General features: G+C 40.6%; 1 protein-coding gene across 1 annotated transcript; it reads left to right on the forward strand.

Moving 5' to 3' along the window:
* The first annotated feature begins 454 nt into the window (after window positions 1-454).
* Window positions 455-18099, forward strand: ncapd3 (non-SMC condensin II complex, subunit D3). Its single transcript, XM_037782022.1, has 35 exons — window positions 455-576; window positions 1659-1834; window positions 2741-2903; window positions 3215-3381; window positions 4330-4500; window positions 4585-4652; window positions 4760-4847; window positions 5162-5295; window positions 5597-5669; window positions 5885-6010; window positions 6306-6558; window positions 6717-6755; window positions 7069-7161; window positions 7322-7395; window positions 7537-7671; window positions 7808-8028; window positions 8457-8648; window positions 8734-8831; window positions 9701-9810; window positions 10367-10474; window positions 10595-10709; window positions 10890-10985; window positions 11621-11859; window positions 12510-12589; window positions 13125-13262; window positions 13494-13627; window positions 13919-14127; window positions 14246-14356; window positions 14518-14685; window positions 15833-15945; window positions 16150-16214; window positions 16385-16432; window positions 16935-16997; window positions 17148-17196; window positions 17862-18099. The coding sequence occupies exons 1-35, from the start codon at window positions 525-527 to the stop codon at window positions 17929-17931; spliced, it is 4239 nt and encodes a 1412-aa protein (XP_037637950.1). The 5' UTR covers window positions 455-524; the 3' UTR covers window positions 17932-18099.
* The last annotated feature ends 2297 nt before the right edge of the window (window positions 18100-20396 follow it).

Consider the following 20396-nt stretch of genomic DNA (forward strand, 5'->3'; position numbering starts at 1 on the left):
AACACTAGGATCAGCAGTGATTCATGGAGAGACCTTCGTCTGGTCAGCTAACATTACTGCCAAGCAGCTGAAATATAGAGTGATATTGTGGTTTTAGCTGACGTGTGTTGCCTCACTGTTTTGAGCGATGCTCGGTCATGTCTATTTAGAGCGAGCACAAGCGCGAACCCGACGCTGACTTTCGTTGACTTAACGGCCACAGGTGTCGCTGTTAACAAGCATTTCTGATTCTTACAAACAGTCCCTTTAAATGATGGAAATATTACATTGGGGAATATGCTAGGAAAGTACACAATCTTCTAATTTATTATTTAATGGTTACAGGAATAATGGAGAGAATTTAATTTTGTTTTTTATTATTATTTTCTTTCATGCCAATCTACTCCAGTCCAGTAGGTGGCGGTAATGCGCCTTTAAGCTGGTTCACCGACCGCCAATAAACACCAACGAAGAAGAAGAATAAATCTCCACTGCGCATGCGTGAAAGTCCTCATTTCGCGGGCTGATTCAAAAACATAAACAAGATGGATTTAATATCTGCGCTGCAGTTTATGAAGATAAATCAAATACCACAAGGTAAAAATGTATTCCTGTATGTTGTGAGCGAGATTTAATATCATATAGATTGACGGGGATTGAATAAATTGGGATATTTTACCTGTTTGTCAGTAAAGTTGATGTTAACGAAGCTTTGTAACGTTACCGGAACAGCGCTCCGAGGTCCGTTCACATTTCTGCCAATTTAGCTAATAACTTCTGTTTTGGACGCAAAATTAAAGCTAAAACGAAACTTAATACTTTCTACCTGAATCGTTGCGAGTCAGTGGTGAATTCGGCTAACAACTGTTTAATTTACTGTGTTTCGTTGTCGCAGTAAAGTCGCTTACACTGACATAATAAGTTAAAAAGTTGAGTTAAAGTTGCTCATCAGACCAGCTGTTTATATGTACCTCAGCTTTAGTTCAGCTTTAGTTAAAGTTTACTATCAGCCGAATTGAAGAGTGGAGGTTTGTAGTGAAGTCTAAAGTTGTTAGAGAGATTTGTTGTGAGGTTATTAAGTCGTAACTGCTGTTAGTGCTCTTTAGCAGCTCCTCATACTGAGTATTAAGGCCACATTGAGGGGAAACAAATCTGAGATTTCCAGAATAAAGTCATAACTTTATGAGAAAAAAGTCGTAATATTACGAGAATAAAGTCATAACTTGTTGAGAATAAAGTCAGAAGTTTATGAGAAAAAAAGAAAATAACATGTAAAATTACTACTTTATAATATTATGACTTTAATCTCATAATATTATGAATTTATTCTCATAATCTCCCAAAAAATGTTTTCTTCAATGTGGCCCTAATACTCATACCATAGACCTACAACAATGACAGATACAATTGAAAATGTAAACAAAAAAACAGTTATTAATTTCCACTGATTGTATTAATAATCCTCAGGGAGCCACTGCAGAGAGACTAAAGAGCCGCATGTGGCTCCAGAGCCTCAGGTTGCTGACCCCTGGTTAAAATGAAGATAAATCCTTACATTTCTATACATTTAGCTTTATCGCATTCAAAAATGTACCAGCTATTAATTTCCTTAGTTATCCAATGTCTGTTGTGGTTCTGTATCACTTTATATATAATGTGATAACTGTTGTGATTTCCAGCCTGGGTGGACACAGCGTGGGACTTAGAGTTCACAGAGAGAAACCCACTGGATGACACCATAGAGGACGAACTCACAACCAGTGGAGACAACAAGGCCTTCACCACCCTGTACCAGTGTTTACTGGCCCATGCTGCTGACCAACAACAGTCTGCAGGCGGAGATGGAGCTTCACAGGTAAAACTGATCCAGCACATAGACACTCTGTCTTCTACTCGAGGGAGCTCAAATAGAGGGATAATTAAGAAGGAAGTTTGGCATGTTTTACTCTATTATTTTTTATTTAACCTTTATTTAACCAGGTCAGTCTCATTGAGATTAAGAACCTCTTTTCCAAGGGAGATCTGGCCAAGACGGTCAGCAGCAAGAACACAAAGTTGCAGACACAAATAGAGATAAAATACAATTCACAAACACTAAAAGCACTAAAACTTGCATCAAAAGAGAACTATCTAAAGACAAATGGGGGGACAAAAATGAACTTTTCTGGGAGTCAGCTGTACCACAAATATCTTTCCATTATAAACGTTGAAGGTATGCTGACCTGAACTTTCAGGCCAAACTTGACTGCCTCGTTGCATCGACTGATTCTTGAGGTTCACTGTGAACTGGCACAAAACATTCAGGCAGTGGGATGTAAAGCTGAAAAGCGCCAAAAAAGTTTGACAAGTTACTTGTTGGATGTTCAAAAGTTCCTCCTTGGTGAATGTAACCAGAGAGAGAGAGCTGAAAACTGAACAACTAAACAAAAACAGAAAAAAGTACTAGACAGGGCAATATTGAGGCTGCCATCTGCGACGCCATCTTTAGCTTCTTACCTCTTCCGCACAGGCTTTTGTTTACTTTTAATTCATATAATGAGTATATGTAGGTGTGTCTTTTATGATTTTATTTTATTTTTAATGTGCAAACATACTGAAATGTACTGAAGCAGCTAGTAGCTCCCTGAAATGTAGGTAATCAATCTAAAAATGTTCTGTGTGCTTTGATGTTGCAAAACATCAGTCTGCTACTGTAGGTATCTTTTAATTTCCTGTCTGGTAGCAGCACTAAACTCTGTCTGTCTCCCATGTTGCTCTGCAGAGTATCTGGGCGATTCTCGGGGAGAACGAGGTGTCGATCAAGTCTCTGGTGGCCGTGTTGTCCTTCTTTGTCCTGGCGGGAAAATCCAAAAAGGCCAACATCCGGCAGAGGGTGAGCGGTCTGCACGCCGCCTCACTCTACCTGCTGCTGCTGGGAATCCCAGGTTAGAAAACATGAGAAAATATATATACATAAGAAGGTCTGCATATAGTTTCAATGCAGCCACAAAGTCAAATTTATCAAAACTGTAGTACAGTTATAAAGTTTCAACTTTTTTTTTCTAGTGAATACATACTGTATATCTCGTCTTTTCACTTAACGGCTTGTGTGTGAATCAGTGCCCATTGTATCGTATATTAACAGTTGAGTAATGACAAATACTTGTGGTGATGCTTAAGGTGCCCAGTGCCCTGTTCTATAAGGTGAAAATAAGACTCTTCTATTGATGATGCATAACATTTTTATTGCTTCCAGGGAGCATCGCCAACAAGGTTTTCCATGAGGTTTTGTTGGACACGTGTTCAGACTTGACCTCTCACTGCTGGCCTCAAGACTCTGGAAAGAAGCGCAAGAAGGACGGCCTGAAGAGTTCTCAGGCAGACGGCAAACGCTCCAAACCACAGCGGAAAGACACGCCAGAGGTAAAATCCTGCATCAGAAATCACTCAAACCCACAGGACCATTGTAAGATATCACCGGCCACTTTATTAGGTACACCTTGCTAGTACCGGGTGGTCTTCTGCTGCTGTAGCCCAACTGCTTCAAGGTTCAACGTGTTGTGCGTTCAGAGATGGTATTCTGCATACCTGGGTTGTAACGAGTGATTATTTGAGTTACTGTTGCCTTTCTATCATCTCGAACCACTCTGCCAATTCTCCTCTGACATCAACAGGGCATTTCTGTCCACACAACTGCCGCTCACTGGATATGTTCTCTTTTTCGGACCATTCTCTGTAAACCCTAGAGATGATTGTGTGTGAAAATCTCAGTAGATCAGCAGTTTTTGAAATACTCAGACCAGCCCGTCTGGCACCAACAACCATGCCACGTTCAAAGTCACTTAAATCCCCTTTCTTCCCCATTCTGATGCTCGGTTTGAACTTCAGCAAGTCGTCTTCACCACGTCTAGATGCCTAAATGCATTGAGTTGCTGCCATGTGATTGGCTGATTAGCTATTTGTGTTAACAAGCAATTGAACAGGTGTGCCTAATAAAGTGGAATAAATAGAGCTGGGGTCAGCAAATACATTTGTCAAAGGGCCAGGATTTTTCTAAGTAGACACTACGGGGGTCAGACTTTCAAATAAAAAATATTAAATTTATTTATGCCTAATTAGCATATCGTTGTTTAATATTTTCACTTTCTTACAAAATTAATGCTATTTTTATTAGCCTATATCAGTGTGAACAGACTCCTATAAACATGGGAAATCCATAATAAATGCTAGATATTTAACTAGAAAATGCTCTCAGACCTCCGCCAAGGAGGCAGTTCACTGAGGAGTGATGGTTAAAATCTGTAATTACGTTGCCAATCACTGGTGTAGAGGATGTCTGGAAATAATACTGCCTGTCTCTGTTATCCTCAGATGGAAGTGGATGAGGCAGATGAAGAGGAGGAGGAAGAGGAGCTTCATTTCTCTAGTAAAGACTTGATGAAGATCAGGGATGCTGTGGTTCTTCTGGTCCAAAGCCTCCTCAGACTCCTGCAGACATTTCCACTCAAAGACAGACCACAGAGCGCCGGCAACTGCACGCAGGTAACTAATGACTCCATCATCACGCCCGCTCTAGTCTGCACCACACTGCTGTGTTTTCATGTGTTTCCTTTTTTCTCTCTGCAGATCTTCAGCAAGCTGCTTTACTTTGAGCCAGTCGTAGGAGAGTTGACCTTTGCTACTCAGCAGCAACAGTGAGTTTTCTTATCTCTCTATCTATTTCTCTTTCTCTCTCTCTGCCTTGTTAAAGGATGTATCCAGGGCTTGATGGAGCTGAGACAGTTGTGTTATTTCTGCACAGAGATATCACCAAGCTGAGGAGTGTTCCTGAGATGGCTTTCTACGGCCTGCAGCTGCTCTGCTCGCCGAAACACGGAGACCAGAAAGAAGTAAGATCCAATAATCATTGTCTATGGTGGGCCAATAGTATGCACACTTGTTGGTTTACTACGTAATAGGGCTGTCAATCAATACAATGTTTTAATCGTGATTAATCGCATGACTGTCCATAGTTAATCACGATTAATAACAAATAAATTGCAAATTTTTTATGGAAACATCCTTCTTTGGTTGAACTCCTCGCCAGCCATGAGACAGATTTAGTAGAACAATAAAGGCTCCGACTGATATCTACAGTATTATTTGTCCTTAATGCCATAACAGAGGGATGTTTCTAATTTTAACTGATGTGTCTCTTGTCCAGTCCCTACGGAGGGTTTTCCACCGGCTTCTCTACGTGATTCTGATGATGACAAAAGGCAACAGCGGGAAACCCTCCCTCCTCGTACCGAACCAGGCCATCCTCGCCACCCGCGACCAGGCAATCCATTTTGTTTGGTAAACAGCTGCGTTAAATCTTAATATGGTCTTAATATGGTGCACAACAATTTTGTTGAGATTTTTAACCAATTGAAGAAGTTTTAAAAATAGTTCAACAGTTTTTTTTAAACAACAGATTCGGTATAATACTAACTTTAAAATGCTGATACCGGGTCTGATCCAGTACTTTTATTTACTTTAATGTTGATTAAATATGTATATATCAGTATCTCTCCCACATAATTTCTAGCCATTTAACTGCAGACATGTTCTGAACCATATATGACTTTGTTAATGATTTATGCGTTTGTGATTACAGTCATCTTGTGGGTGAGCTGAAAGATCTGGCGCTGCCTATCCTGCAAGTCCTCCTGCAGCATATCTGCTTCCAGGTGAATCCTCCAGCGAATACTCCAGCAGTGATGCACTTCCTGTTTGTGTAAAGCTCAGAGACTCTGTGTCAAACTCTTTGTCTTAAAGTTATGAAGGCAGTCACATCACATCCACGGCTATTTACAGATGATTGTAGTGGTGGGAATAGTGGCTGTTATTAGCTTATTGCATTATAGTATATCTGTGATATAATGTTTCTGCTGTGGATGTTTAGATGGTGGAGAAGAGTGAGTTTCGAAGCCACGGGGCCCAGGCTGTGGGGATGTTGATGTCCCAGATGGAAAGCACAGACTACGCTTGCTTCATCAAGTGGCTGTATAACTTCTCCAGAAGCTCCAAGGTAACAATCGTCACCTCAAACACTACATATTGGTATATTCTGTACAGTATTTCATATTTTTGTCGTGATTCAGACCCCAATATATGATGATTTCAGGTTTCTGTACATGCTCAAGTTGATTAGCAGGAATCCTTTCTTCATCTATAATGCAAACTGATTTTCACAACACTTATTTTAACCGTTTTTATGATACGTTGCAGGATATTAACTAAGCCTATTACAAACTATCAGTCAGGCTTCATGACCTCCTATCAGTGGAATCTGTCTACAGACCGTTGTGCTGGCTTTTCTGTAGATGGTGCCCCGGCTGTTTTCCGTGGACGTGGTGATGGTTTTGTTGGAGCAGCCGGAGAGGAGCCCGGAGGATTGTCAGGACCCGGAGCTTTCCTGCTTCCTGCCGCACAAGTTCCTGATCCAGAGCCTGCTGTTCGCCCGGCGGATGGACGACTCGCCCACCGTTCAAGGTCGCGCTCTGGCCTGTCTGGCCCAGTGTCTGGAGCTGCCGTCACTCAACGTCACCCGGGCAGTCCACAACCTCTTCTCTGCCAGTGAGAAAAACACACAGATTCAGTTGACTATGCACTTTGTAGAGCTGAAGTATGAAAATACACAACTCTTTGAATTATTAGAGAATGTAACGAGAAATTATAAACAGTTTTTGTGGACACATTTCCACTAAAGTAACTTGTCTGTTCTCTCTGTTTAGCTGGAGCCGTGACAGTGTTGGACGGAGAAATCACAGAAGGTACACTCTTTTCTTTCTTTATTACAGAGTTTGTTGTTTAAGTGCCCGCAGAGGCTGATGGTGACAAAATGTACCAAGCGATTGCTTGATTTGAGTTACCCGTTTATAAATGCCACGACTAGCTGGTTAAATGTGTTAAGTAAACGAGGCTTACTATCTGATCAAGCATTCAGCGCTAGCTCTTGGCACATGACAGTGTGCTACAGATGCAATTCAATCAGTACCTTTTTAAATGTAGTGAAGTTTGATAACCAGGCCTGGTTCATGTTGTTTGAAGTGTTGGTGTCTTTATAGATGTGACTGTATGTTTCAGCAAGCGTCAGTTCCCAGCAGACTCAGAAAACCTACCGTACTCTGCCGTTCAGGACTGTGGAGATCAGCAGCACCGTCAGCTCCGACTGTGACGGTGAGACAAACCAACCTCAGCTACCCTTCAGATGTTTTTTTTACTGCATAATATTGGCTGGTATTTTGTAAATAGATGTGCAATAATTTGTGTGGGTATTAATACACTCAAAGTCTGACATGGACTCAAAGAGATGTGTTATTCTATATTTTCAATGCAGCGAGAGAGAACTTGGCTCTTCTCCTGCGGCGTGTAAAAGACTCAAAGACGAACGTGAGAAAATCGGCACTGCAGGTATCGTTTCAAATCCAAATAATGAGTACAATCAGTCACCAGTATATGTGTTTTACCCTGGCTTTCTGTGCAGTATGCTTGTGGTAGACAAAGAGATGCACAGATGACCTTTAACCTCTGTGCTCGGCTGTCCCTCCACAGGCCCTGTTGGGTCTCCTGAAACACAACGTGATCCCGATGAGCGGGGAGAACCTGGCTACGCTGTCGGAGCGCTGCAGAGACCCGGCTGTGTCCGTGAAGAAGAAGGCCCTGCAGTGCGTAGGAGAGCTGCTCACTGTGAGTCTCAATCAGCGGCTCTGAGAGACAGTCAAACATGTTGCATGCTTACTACCTGGTGACGAAAGAGAAGAGAGAAGAAAATGTGTTACACATCAATTTTAAAAGTATTTCTGTTATTTCCTCTGACCTCCAGGCGAAACCAGAGTGCAGTGTGGTGCAGAAGGCGTGGCTGCAGGGTGTGGTGCCAGCTGTGGTGGATGCTGAGAGCTCCGTGCAGGACAAGGCCCTAGAGGCTCTGGATGAGGTGCTGCTCAGCCACATCAAACCGTACTCTGCCAGCCGCCACCTTGATGCCAATCAGAGGCTGACCTGGGACCTGCTGGTCATGCTCTGTCACGAATGCCGAAACCTCAGGTTGGACCAACTACATCATACAGGGCTGTTAAAGTTAACACGATAATAACGCAATAAAGCAAAAAAATTTTAATGCCACAAATTTCTTTAACGCAATCTATCTTTCGGAGGTTGTAGCGGGCTCATGAAACTAGAAAACCTGAGGAATCCATCGGTACCAACCATGTCACACTAGCTTGTTGTAAAGGAGGTTAAATAACGCTTCAAACTTATGCTAAATTTTGGCGAGGAAAAAACGGCATGGCCATTTTCAAAGGGGTCCCTTGACCTCTGACCTCAAGATATGTGGATGAAAATGGGTTCTATGGGTACCCACGAGTCTCCCCTTTACAGACATGCCCACTTTATGATAATCACATGCATTGCTTGGAGAATGATCACATCACCACTGCTGTTGCTGATATAGTCTTTTTGTCCCGGGTCTCCAGCCGATATTTCAGCAGGGCCTTCACCATCTGGTCCAAACAGAACAAGTTCACAAAGACCTTCGTCACCAACCTGATCTCACACACCGAGGCTGATCACGCCGCTGGGGCCTGGCTGCTGCTCTCCAAGGTTGTCGCTTCGTCCCCAACACCGCCCTGCGAGAAGATCATGGACGCCTGGGACAGCATGATCAGGTGAGAGGGACACACAGTATTTATATTGACAACATTTACATTGAGCTCATGTTTTATTTTCAGCTGAGAAATTTTCTGCTCTTAGTTCAAAGGATGTATCTGTGACGACCTGCTGTCACATCCTGTGTGTGATGGGAGACATCGTCGCGCATTTGAACGAAGATACCAAGGACAGGATAGTTGGTAAGAATGTGGGATGATGGGAATATTCACAGGAAGAGTCTGGAACTGTCATAATCTTTCTGTCTCTGTATATCCCTCTTTTTCCCTCTGTCTCTCAAATTCAAAGAGGCTTTATTGCCATGAAAGTTTCAACAACAATGTTTACAATGGATCCAAATTTAATTTGTCCAAATATTTGGACAGTACACAATAACAACATATGAATAATAATATGAACATTAACAGCATTAAAGGGATAGTTTCGGTGTTTTGAAGTGGGGTTGTATAAGGTACTTATCCCGGTGTATTACCTACAGTAGGTGGCGGTCTGCGAGTTACCGCACGGAAGTAAAGCAATGTACTGCTGTGGACGGAGGCAGCAGCAAAACGTAATCAATATACGTTTAAGTGTACGCTATATTTAGAATATTTTCGCCGGTTTACCTTGCTGCGAGACAGCTATACAGTCTATGTTTCCGACGGGGGAACTGAAGCCCTGAAGCTCTCGCCAAAGCCACCAGACTCCATTAGAAAAAGTAGTAATTTTACCCCGAAGAACACGGGGAGTTGCTCGTCTACCGCTGCCTTTGTTGGTCCAGATCCACCAAAATCACACAATAGCACAAACAAACTAACCGATCGAGGCAGTGGTAGATCAGCAACCCCCGTGTTCTGCAAGGTAAAATAAAAACAAAAATTCAATGGAGTCTCGTGGCTTTGGCGAGAGCATAGATGGATACAGCGGCTTCAGTTCTTTACAGTGTATCATACAGAGTATCATATGTGTTTAGGGAAGGATGAAGGTGTACAGTAGCCATATTGAAATGAATCTCCAGTTAACAGTAATGTTATGGATCATTTGTTTACTCCATCTCTCTCCGTCTCTCTAGATGATCTGATGTCTTGGTTGAAGACTTTCACTTTGTCTCTGGAGGTAATCAGTGCTGCTATGGAGACTCTTTATCAACTTGGTCGCAGCGAAGACATCAAACAGACTCAGGTTAGAGATCTTGCCTTTTCACTTGCTGATCTACAGTATACACAGTTACACCGTAATCAAGCTTTTTATGCCTCCACGCCGGCGACATCCGTGGCCTGAAGCATTGTGTTTTCTGGTTGTCTGTCTGTCCGTACGCACGTCCCATTCTTGTGAATGTGATATCTCTCCTTGAGCGAATTTCTTCAAATTTGGCACAAACGTCCACTTAGACTCAAGGATGAACTGATTAGAATTTGGTGGTCAAAGGAAACTGTGACTTCACAAAACATCCTTTTCGCCATATCTCAAGAATGTATATGTTAATTATGATAATTTCTCACAAATGCCTTAAATAGAGGCCTGCAGGTCTTAAGTAAAAATAAACAAATGAAGATTGTGGCAGCCTTTTAAATGTTCACGACCAGTGTCAATCTGATATTGATGATTATATTTCATCAGCCAGTGTTGAACATATTCTCCCAAACACAAACATGGTTTAGATCAAAACAGGACTCATACTCAATTCCCACTTGTAGTTTCTGTCATGTTATATGTGATTTTATTTGGTTTTCTTCAGGCTTTTCTGAACCAGCACTGTGGTGAGCTGGTGTCAGTCTGCGAGGCTTATTTAGCCGGCATCATCCTGAGTGAAACGGGAGCCCAGAACCTCAACGAGGAGCTGATGGTGAGATCTTAGTGTGGACAATGTGTCACATTACTCTTTTTTATTTGTCAAAATCACAGACCCAGGCTGGTACTTGTACAGCTGTGCTTGTGATGTAACTGAACATGCTCTCTCTTCCAGGTAATACACCTCCACACTCTGGGTGTGGCGTCACTCCACTGTCCTGCGAAGGTTGGTAAAAGGACGGTGCTGCTGGTGGAATCCATCCTGACAACACATGCTGACAAACTAGCAGGTAGGTAAAGAGGACGGACATCTAAGAAACAGAGATACTGTGTTTTTTCCAAATCCACAGGATCTGAAATAATGTTTCCCTGTGTGTTTGAACATCTTCTATGTCTACATACTACAGTAAAATATTAAATGTATTCTGTGCTAACATGGCTGACTTGATCTTTATGTTGGTCATTGACAGAGTGCCGGGAGGAGCTGCCAGCGTCGCTGCCTCTGTCCCAGTTCAAAGCAAACTCTCTGCCTACCAGAGTCAGAGCCCACGGAGTCATCGCTTTAGGTAAACTGTCCCTCTCTCAGTTTATATCCGCCTCCTCTATGTCTCTTTCAGTTATGTCTGATGGTACGTGTCCACAGGGGCGTTTTTAGACACGAGGGGTCGCGCCGCTTCCCAGCATTGGACGCTTGGGGGGCTGCCACTAAACACTAGGCACCTTATTGGACAAATGCTTTCACTCGTGGACTGTCGGCTTTCAAATCGGACCAGCTTGGCGACCTTTTTTGGAAACTTTTTTCTCTGTATATTACGAAAATAGTTCACCGAAATATGCTTCTGAAAACATTATGTCTTCATTTTAGATCGACAACGGTTAGTTTAAACGTTTTTCAGGAGTTTCCAGAGGCAGCGAGTCATGCTGGATGCCCCTAATTTGCATAAAGTAGCTTAGACCTCAACTTTATGCATAGGAGGAGCGGTTGACATGATGCCCCGTCTCTCCAAAATGCAACGCTGTGCTACCAGAATGCATTGCACGATTGCTTACATACAGTAGACAATGAATGGGAAGCGTGGAATTGATGGATCCTGTGGACACGCACCACGAGAAACATTGTTCATAGTCTTAACCTCCATTAATTTCTGCCGTCTCATCGTACATTTAACGTTTCCTCTCCGTTGCCGTCTGTCTGGTTCAGGTAAGCTGTGTCTGCAGCATGAGGAACTAGTCCAGAAGTACCTGCCGGTGTTTGCCAGGGAGCTGGAGGTTGGCACGGAGGTTGCCGTGCGTAACAACGTGGTTGTGATTATGTGTGATCTGTGTGTTCGGTACACCAACGCCGTGGATCACTACATCCCCAACATCTCCGCTTGTCTGCGAGACAATGAGGCTGTCATCAGGGAGCAGACTCTCATCATGCTGACCAACCTGCTCCAGGTGGGAACTGCCCTACACATTCTTCACTAGGCTACAGTTAGAAAAATGTATTCAATTAATCATTCTAGTTTCATAAAAAAGAAATGGGATGATATCAACATCTATAAAGTCCAAGGGTGATTTTTGCTCCCTCAAATAACAAGTTTATTTTTCTTCAGTTGACTTAATATAACAACAAACAAACAAATGCTATTTGAAAAATAAGGAATTGTAAATGAAAGCGTTATGTTCAACAGCAAAGGCATTTGAAATTAATTTCAGTTTAATATATTCAAGGCATATTCAGCTCCTCTGCATTTGTCAAACGTCAATGGACTGCACTTGAACTTTGACACCAAAAATACAATTAAAACCCACTGTGAAACAAATGTTTTTATTAACAGCACTAGACGGTGAGCTTTTCTTTAAACTGTTTAACCAAGATTGAAAAAAAAGTCATAAGAAACATCTGATTGGTGATTAAACACTCCACCAGGAATCTGCTGATAGTCGTCCAAATTGACAGATTGGACAGCAAACACATTTTAATCTCTTAATCTTGGTCAACTTGGAAGATTCTGCACTGATCAACTCTACATCCCTCCTTCATGCTACTAGGCTGTTTTCAAATGTCTGTCTCTAACTGCTCTTCTCACTCATCTTTTTTCTAGGAGGAATTTGTGAAGTGGAAGGGCTCCCTCTTCTTTCGCTTCATGGTGGCGCTGGTCGACCCAGTCCCCGCCATCGCCAGGTAAATCACACTGCATAGATAACAAAGATGATGACAAAGTAGATCATTTTAGCATCTCACATCTAAACACGTGATTTTAAAACTCTGTTGACCTTAAGATACCTGTAGGCACCAAAGTGCTGTCTGTTGGGAAATAAGCAGCAACGTCCTGTTCTGTGGATCTTTAGTATGCCATTAGACATGGGTTGTATGATGTAATGTTATTTGTTTTAAAAGAAACACATAGTTAAGGGCTGTAATATCACATTGGCAGTTTTTTTAGGGGTATCCATGACATGATAAAAGGGAGTGCATATGTGATTTTATTTTTTGGGTCTAGCATGTACAACAAGCACACAGTGACACTATTGTAATGTCCAAGACAAAGATCATAGTGCACACATATATCCTCCACATCAGTCATACCGTGTTACCGTGCTGTATGATGCCGTGATCTCCCCAGGCATTGCACATTGCACTTGAACAAATGAACACAACACACCTAAAGAAATTCACCATAATATCAAACCTAAGCGCCTCCTGTTTCCTGTCACAGTCTCTGCGAATACTGCCTGCTCCACCTGCTGCTAAAGAAGAACCCAGAAATGTTCAGCCAGCACTTCATCGAGTGCATTTTCCACTTCAGCTCCTACAACAAACACAAATCCTACAACAAGTTCCCTCAGAGTGAGAGGTAGGAAGCTATGTGGATATGATTTCTGTCATCCAGTTCAAAATATGGCTTTATTTCGCTTTGATTATTTTCAAAGATGACACTTTAAACTTTTTTTTTTTTTTCCAACTAGACAGATAAACTGAAACAGTACAGTGTGTATCCTGTTACATTACATGCGAGGATCATTTGTAAAGTTCATTCAGTTATTTCTGTGTTTATTCATTGGCTTATTTCTTAATATCTATGCAGAGAAAAGGTTCAGTTCTCCCTGAAAGGAGCTCAGCACCGCGAGAAGCGTTTTCGCATTTACCGCTTCCTGTTGGAGCACTTCACAGACGCCCAGCGCTTCAACATCAGCATCAAGATCAACCAGACTATCTTAGGTGAGCACGTGTGTGGATTGAGAAGCAAAACCATAGCTAGAAAGTGCTCCAGCATAGAACCACCAATTCCTTTTCCAGCTCTGAGTGGTCTAAATGTCTTTTTTTTCTCTGATGATGACTTGATGCTCTTCTTCATTAAAGGGTGTTTTATGAATAGTAAACATCTTGGGGCTTCTTAACACATTTTCTTTGTGAATTCTGGACTGTTAGGTAGCACCAGTTTGGGCCTAGAGCAGTGTTTACATAAACAAAAAGAACTCACTTGTAACCTCTTACCTTTTCCCATCCTAGCATGCTTTGCAGACGAGGAGCTGCCTTTGGATGCAGATGGTGCTGCAATTTTGTCAGAGACCTTCAACATCTTGAGTCTGAAGGAGATGAAGCTGCAGGCCATATCTGCTCCAGCAGGAAGCGCTGCAGGGGAGGAACCAGAGGAGGAGAACATGGCCACCATGGCTAAGGTTGTCCTGCAGGCCGCTCAGAAGAAGGTGGTGTCACAGGTTAGCAATGTTGGCCAACTTACTTGTAATCAGTTACTCATCCAAAAAAAACATTCCTTGACTACTGTAATTACCTAGCAGCAAAAGCAGCGTTACAGCTTCCTGCTTTGATCCACAGGTCCAGAAGAAGGCCTTCATAGAGAACACGGTTCCTCTCATCATCAGCCTGAAGAGCCTGCTGGAGCAGAAACGCTCTCCTGTCCTCAGAGACCTCATGGCCTACCTTCAGGTGAGACCACAGCACTGACACTTTGATGCTCTCTTCAGATTTATTTGAGTAATTTAGATGGAATTGGAGTGCAGCATGATGGCATGCATTATGAGGGAAAAAAAGAGGTTTTACATAAGCAGTACACTGACACTATTCCATGATGCCGTTGTTCCCATCAGGTGACGATGCAGGACTACCGTAACGAGGTGAAGGAGTTTTTCTCTGGAGATGAGCAGCTGGCGGCAGAGCTGGAGTTTGCTCTGAAGACGGCTGAGAAGGAGAGAGAGATGGAGGAACAGATGGACAACTGCAGCTTGACAGGAGACGCCAGGACTCCCACTGCACAGGTCAGAACACACCACACACACACACACACACACACACACACACACAGACTCTAGTAAATATTATAATATATATGATATAAGCAGGAGCTGTATATTTTTCGATTAAATCTTGCAATTGCCAGTATTTAATAACAATACTCAATAACGTTTAAATTTGATAGTTTCAGATACAAAATCAGTCTTCAATTATTCCACAATATTTTAATTGATTTTAGATTGATGGTGGAGATTGAATTAGTAGTTTAAAACAGCCCAAAAATATCTTACATTACAATTTTAAAATTGTGCTTTACAGAAAGTCATATAAACCTAAAAAAATAAATGTTAATAAATATTAATTGAATATAATGCACACTAAGACGAATATGTGAAAACGCTGTGATGTTTGCGTTATGGTATTCTAATTTAAACAATATTTACTGTTTTATTACAATGTTAAAATAAATTATTCAAAAATAAAAATGATTAGAGCTGAAACGATAAGACAATTGATTGATTAGTCAATAGACTGAAAATGAATTAGCAACTTTTTTGGTAACTGATTAATCGTAAAAAAGCTGAACTGTTTTTGTGTTTTCTTGACTTTGTATCACAATAAATATTTATACAGTATAAGGAAACATTTTATAGCTACACCTTCGACTCTGGAAGAATGACCAACGACCGACCGATTCATCATCGCTATAAGCGGCAAATTAATCGAAAATAAAAGTGATGTAGTTGTTTGTCAACAGGGTTTCTGTAAGGCCTGGAAAATCCTTAAATTGTACTGAGACTAAGCATCTAAATTCAAGGCCTGAAATGGTCTTCAGGTGTAATGTTGTAGATTTGAAAGTCTTTTAAAATGTTGTTTCTTGATGAGCTTCTGTTCTGGTCAGAAAATCAATCAATGCGGTCCGTCCTCTGCCAGGTCTATATAGCTGCTGTCATTGTGTTTTGAAATTCCTCTTTCAAATTTAAATTGATTTAAAAAGAAATACAATAATATCACTATTGTGATGTTGTTTGTTTTTGTAAGCATTATTTTCAAATGTTTAAGAATTATTGATTCTTTTAAGTTATTACATTAATAACAAGTGCAGGCCTCGGAGTCTCTGAGTTCCCCACAGTCAGTGAAGGTGTCCTGGTGATTCTGCTCTCTCCTCAGCGTTCAGTCCAGGGTTCTCCCATCAGGCCCAGGCCCCTCCAACTGTTTACCTTTGCCACACCGCAGCCGCCACGTCCAAAACCCTCGTCTGCCAGACTGGTACACACTGACAGGTATGTTCCCATCACAGCAGCTGATCAACACGAAGGATTCACAAAGGACTCACTGCATGGTGTTCTCCTTTGACTGACGACAGTTGATTATCTGTTCTCCCATGTCGTACACAGAGTGCAGTACGACGGCGTATTAGGGTCATTGTAGGTATAAAAAAAAGAATTGGCATGACAAGACAATAATATGTTTGTGTGTTTTATCAGGCGTGTGGGCAGATCCAGGCAGGAGGAACATGTCCGGTCAAAGTCAATGGCTCTGGAAGGAACAGGTACGTCACGCTGGAGGTTAAAACTACAATTTACATGTTTAAGGAAACTCAGCTGAACTTCCACTGAGTGCAATAATACAATCAGACTGACTGACTGTTTTTTCTCCAACATCAGTATTTCATGGAGTGACAACATCCTGATTGATTATTTGTCTTATTTGACTTTGCAGTGATGCCTAAAGGAGCTGTGGATGACAGAGCCATCAGCACACCTAAAGGTACGAGCCCAGAGCGCCGCCTGAACCTCTATAACACATCACACACCTGATATTCAATGCATGCTGTCATCCACATAATCTTCCAGCGCCAGTGTATGAGTTTTGGTCGGAGACGATAACATTTCTCGCTGCGGAGCACGGGAAACCTCTGTTGGCCTGGAGGAGCTGCTGCATTTATTTCTGCACAAACGTGCAGAGCTAAACTAACTCTCCTGCAGTATGTAGTGTGCGCTCATGCACGTGAAAGTGGAGCGCGAGAACGAGCGCGGTGTGTGAGTGAAGGCACAAGGTCAAGGTCCGCTTTTAGGGGGAGTTAAGTGGTGGAGCTATTTCTTAAATTAATTTTAGATAACTTTTAATTGAATTAACATTTCAGTCAAATTTTGTGTTGCCGATTTTGTCATTTTAGTGCCTTTAGTTACCTTATTGGGAATAACTTTTGTATCTTCCCCCCCACACCATAAACCCCAACTGTCCATCTGTCGTCCTCCCTGTAATCCAGGTGTCAACATCAATTTCACTTTTGATGAAGGAGTCAGCGCAATCTTCAGTGATCGAGGAATAAGTAAGCTACTCTGACTTCTCACTCAATCTCACTAATTAGGTGTTCATGCAGCAGTTAATGAGTATAAAATATGTACACAGGTGTTAAGTTTTGCATTTGCTTTCAGGTGGTTTAGGTTTAGATTAATCTGTGTCTACTGTTTCCTCACAGGTCCCGTTGGGGAAAGCAGTGTTCTTCATGTGCGGTCAAATGAGCAGCAGTGAGTGCACTACTTCTGTCATTGCATCCACACAGTCCATGTTTGCAGTCCCTAATTCTAGTTCTGCAGCCACTTTCACACGAAGGAGTGCACAGTAACAATAATGTCATCTAAATAAATGGTAAAAGCTGTCTTTAGTCATCTACACCGGCATTTGTGAATGAAAAAATAACCCCATAATATAGCTATTATAGTGGCTCAGAGGTTTACTGCAGCCTTCGCCCTGAAGGCGACAGGTACAGTAGGTCACCGTATTTTTTTGTTGACAGCTATTTTCTTTTGATTGTTTTTTGCTGTCCTGATTTTGTGCACGTTATAATAAGTTGATAATTTTCATTAAATAAGATTTTGTTCAACCTACTTTCGGATCTCAGACTTACTTTGGTAGCGCGTTGGATGACCTCAGCTTCTCAGCGACTTTTATTTTGTTTCCTGTAGTCGCTACAATGCATATATTGTTAAATAAGTGCACAATATGCCCGGAGATGTAATATAAAAGGGTTAATTATTTGACTTTAAATTTTTAATTTTGACTTTAAATGGTGAAGCTTTTCCAATATTACATTGCATTAATATTTAGTTGTTTTATATTTCATGTGTAAGGTGTGTTTAGGAGAAGATGTGATTTTAAAACTTAAAACTTAAAGCTCTCTTGTGTGTTTCAGAGCTCCTGGACTGAGGCAGTGGAACGTGCAGTCTCCTCTCCGCCAGAAGAAAAAAACATCTGAAGTTTAGTTGACATACAGCTTCATGTCTTTGTTTCTGTGTTCTTGTATCTACTACTCTTACTACTTGTTACATCTTCATTTCACTTCATTGATATTCTCTCTCATTTTTGTATGTTTATGTTTCTGTCACTGTTTGTCATTTATCTGTTTGGTAATAAAGGTTTAGCATATTTTGTGTGACCTGATTTTTTGCAGTACTGTCAAAACAAGATCTGTGCTCTCTTTGGAATGTCCTACTTTTTGTGCCAAATTATTATTCCTACTGTATGTTTAGTTTTTCAACTCCACAACTTTGGAAGTGAGACTCAGTGGAATTGTTAAAATACAAACTCCAGATCAGTGCATTAACACTGATAAAACAAATCTTTATATCAGTTTCTACTTCAATAATTATCTCTATGTAAAGAATGTTTTCCGTCAGTGCAGAGAATGTAAATCACAATATAAACTTGTCCTGAGATCCCATGTTTAAACAAATATTAAAAGTACAGAGTACATTAGAAGATATTTCTTCCGGTAAGAATGCTTGTATGTGTGTAGCAAACAGGTGACATGGGTTAAGAGATGTTACTGAAATGTTCATCTTCAGGTTGACACTCGCAGTCATTCTAATGGCTGGAATCCAGTTTAATAAAACTGCAGCGTGCAATGAATTCAAGTGGGTGACAGCTGAGCCATGACGACCGTCTGGATCAAAAAAATATTCAATCACTGCTGATACTGTATATAACGTTGTGACTATTTCCTTGGACTGTAAATGACATATTGCTCATTTTGTACAACACAAGAAAATAATGAATAATAAATATGCTATATAATGGAAAGTAACATTAACATAGACAAAACAAATAAACATTAAAATGTTGGTTCAAGTCTCCCAAATAATGTACATATGGAAAATCTGAATCACCAAAATCAACAACAAATTTGAGGAACTCAACCAATGTGGTAGCAATTTCCATTACAGTTCTGTAATATTTTTACAATATATATATATATTTATATTTATATATTTTAGAAAAAATGATTAATAAATAAATATAAAATACTTTATTGATCCGGTGGGAAATTATATACATACATATATGTATATATGTGTAGAATGTTTCTGTCAGTGCAGAGAATATAAATCACAATATAAACTATATACATATATATATATATATATATATATATATATGTATTTATATATGAATATGTGTATATACATACATACATGTATGCCTATATATGTGTAGAATGTTTCAGTACACATATATATATACATATACATATAAATGTATAAAGTTCTTCATATTTATTTATAGTTTTCCTGAAGTGGCCACCGTATTTATACCCTACCACAATTTAAAGAAAAATTAGAAGGTCGTGTCTAGAAGGTACCCCACAAATTGCCCCAAAACTTGCAAAAAAGCCTCGCGAGACCTGCTACCCATCCCCATAGCTTAACCTAAGCCATCTCGCGAGAGTTTGTGTTACACGTACATGTACACAACGACCCAATTAAAATCAGGTGTGCGCGGTAGCAGGATGGCAGCAACGGTCCTCAACTGCAAAAAAACAGCAACAAAACTCTACGATAAACAGCTTTAGACCTAAAGAAAGACACTTCAGAGACAACAATTTAGCTTGTTTAAAGACCTGTTTTATTTATGAGTGTGTTTGAGCTTTTGTTTGTTCGGGAGAGCCACAACAAAAGAACATCAAGATCAACACAGGTGAGTACCTGAGTGTTGGAAGTTGATGGTTATACATTGATGGTATGACAACTATTGGACAGAGTATAGAGACTTAAATGTAGGCTGTCTTGTGTCTTTGCCAAGAAAGCCATATTGCTTTCTTATGTGACATGGTAGCCTCATTTAAAGTTTGTAAATAAATGAGTAAGCCCATCTTAAATGGTTTGTGAGCTTTAAGCAAATACTAGTACAGCGGTCTTTTAGCAACCTGCAGCTCTGGAGCCACATGACGCTCTTTAGCCCCTCTCCAGTGGCTCCTTCTGGATTATTAAAAAATAAGTGGAAATGAATAACTGTTTTTTGTTTAAATTTAAATTTATCATTGTTGTAGGTCTATGGTACTACAGAGTATTAGGGCCACATTGAGGAAAATAATAAATCAGAGATTTCGAGAATAAAGTCATTATATTACGAGAATAAAGTCACAATATTAAGGGAATAAAGTGATAATATTACGAGAATGAAGTCATTATATTACGAGAATAAAGTCACAATATTAAGGGAATAAAGTGATAATATTACGAGAATGAAGTCATTATATTACGAGAATAAAGTCACAATATTAAGGGAATAAAGTGATAATATTACGAGAATGAAGTCATTATATTACGAGAATAAAGTCACAATATTAAGGGAATAAAGTGATAATATTACGAGAATGAAGTCATAATATTAAGAGAATAAAGACATTGGTTTACGAAAAAAAAGTGATAATATTACGAGAATAAAGTTT

Source organism: Sebastes umbrosus, chromosome 10 (assembly GCF_015220745.1).
Source record: "Sebastes umbrosus isolate fSebUmb1 chromosome 10, fSebUmb1.pri, whole genome shotgun sequence".
NCBI classification, from domain to species: domain Eukaryota; kingdom Metazoa; phylum Chordata; class Actinopteri; order Perciformes; family Sebastidae; genus Sebastes; species Sebastes umbrosus.

Bases quoted from the DNA above. Each gene is read 5' to 3' on its own strand.
- ncapd3 (XM_037782022.1), top strand. From the start codon at position 525: ATGGATTTAATATCTGCGCTGCAGTTTATGAAGATAAATCAAATACCA. The intron at 7,162-7,321 runs GTGAGACAAACC...TTTTCAATGCAG, and splicing joins CGTCAGCTCCGACTGTGACG to CGAGAGAGAACTTGGCTCTT. The intron at 13,628-13,918 runs GTGAGCACGTGT...TTCCCATCCTAG, and splicing joins GATCAACCAGACTATCTTAG to CATGCTTTGCAGACGAGGAG.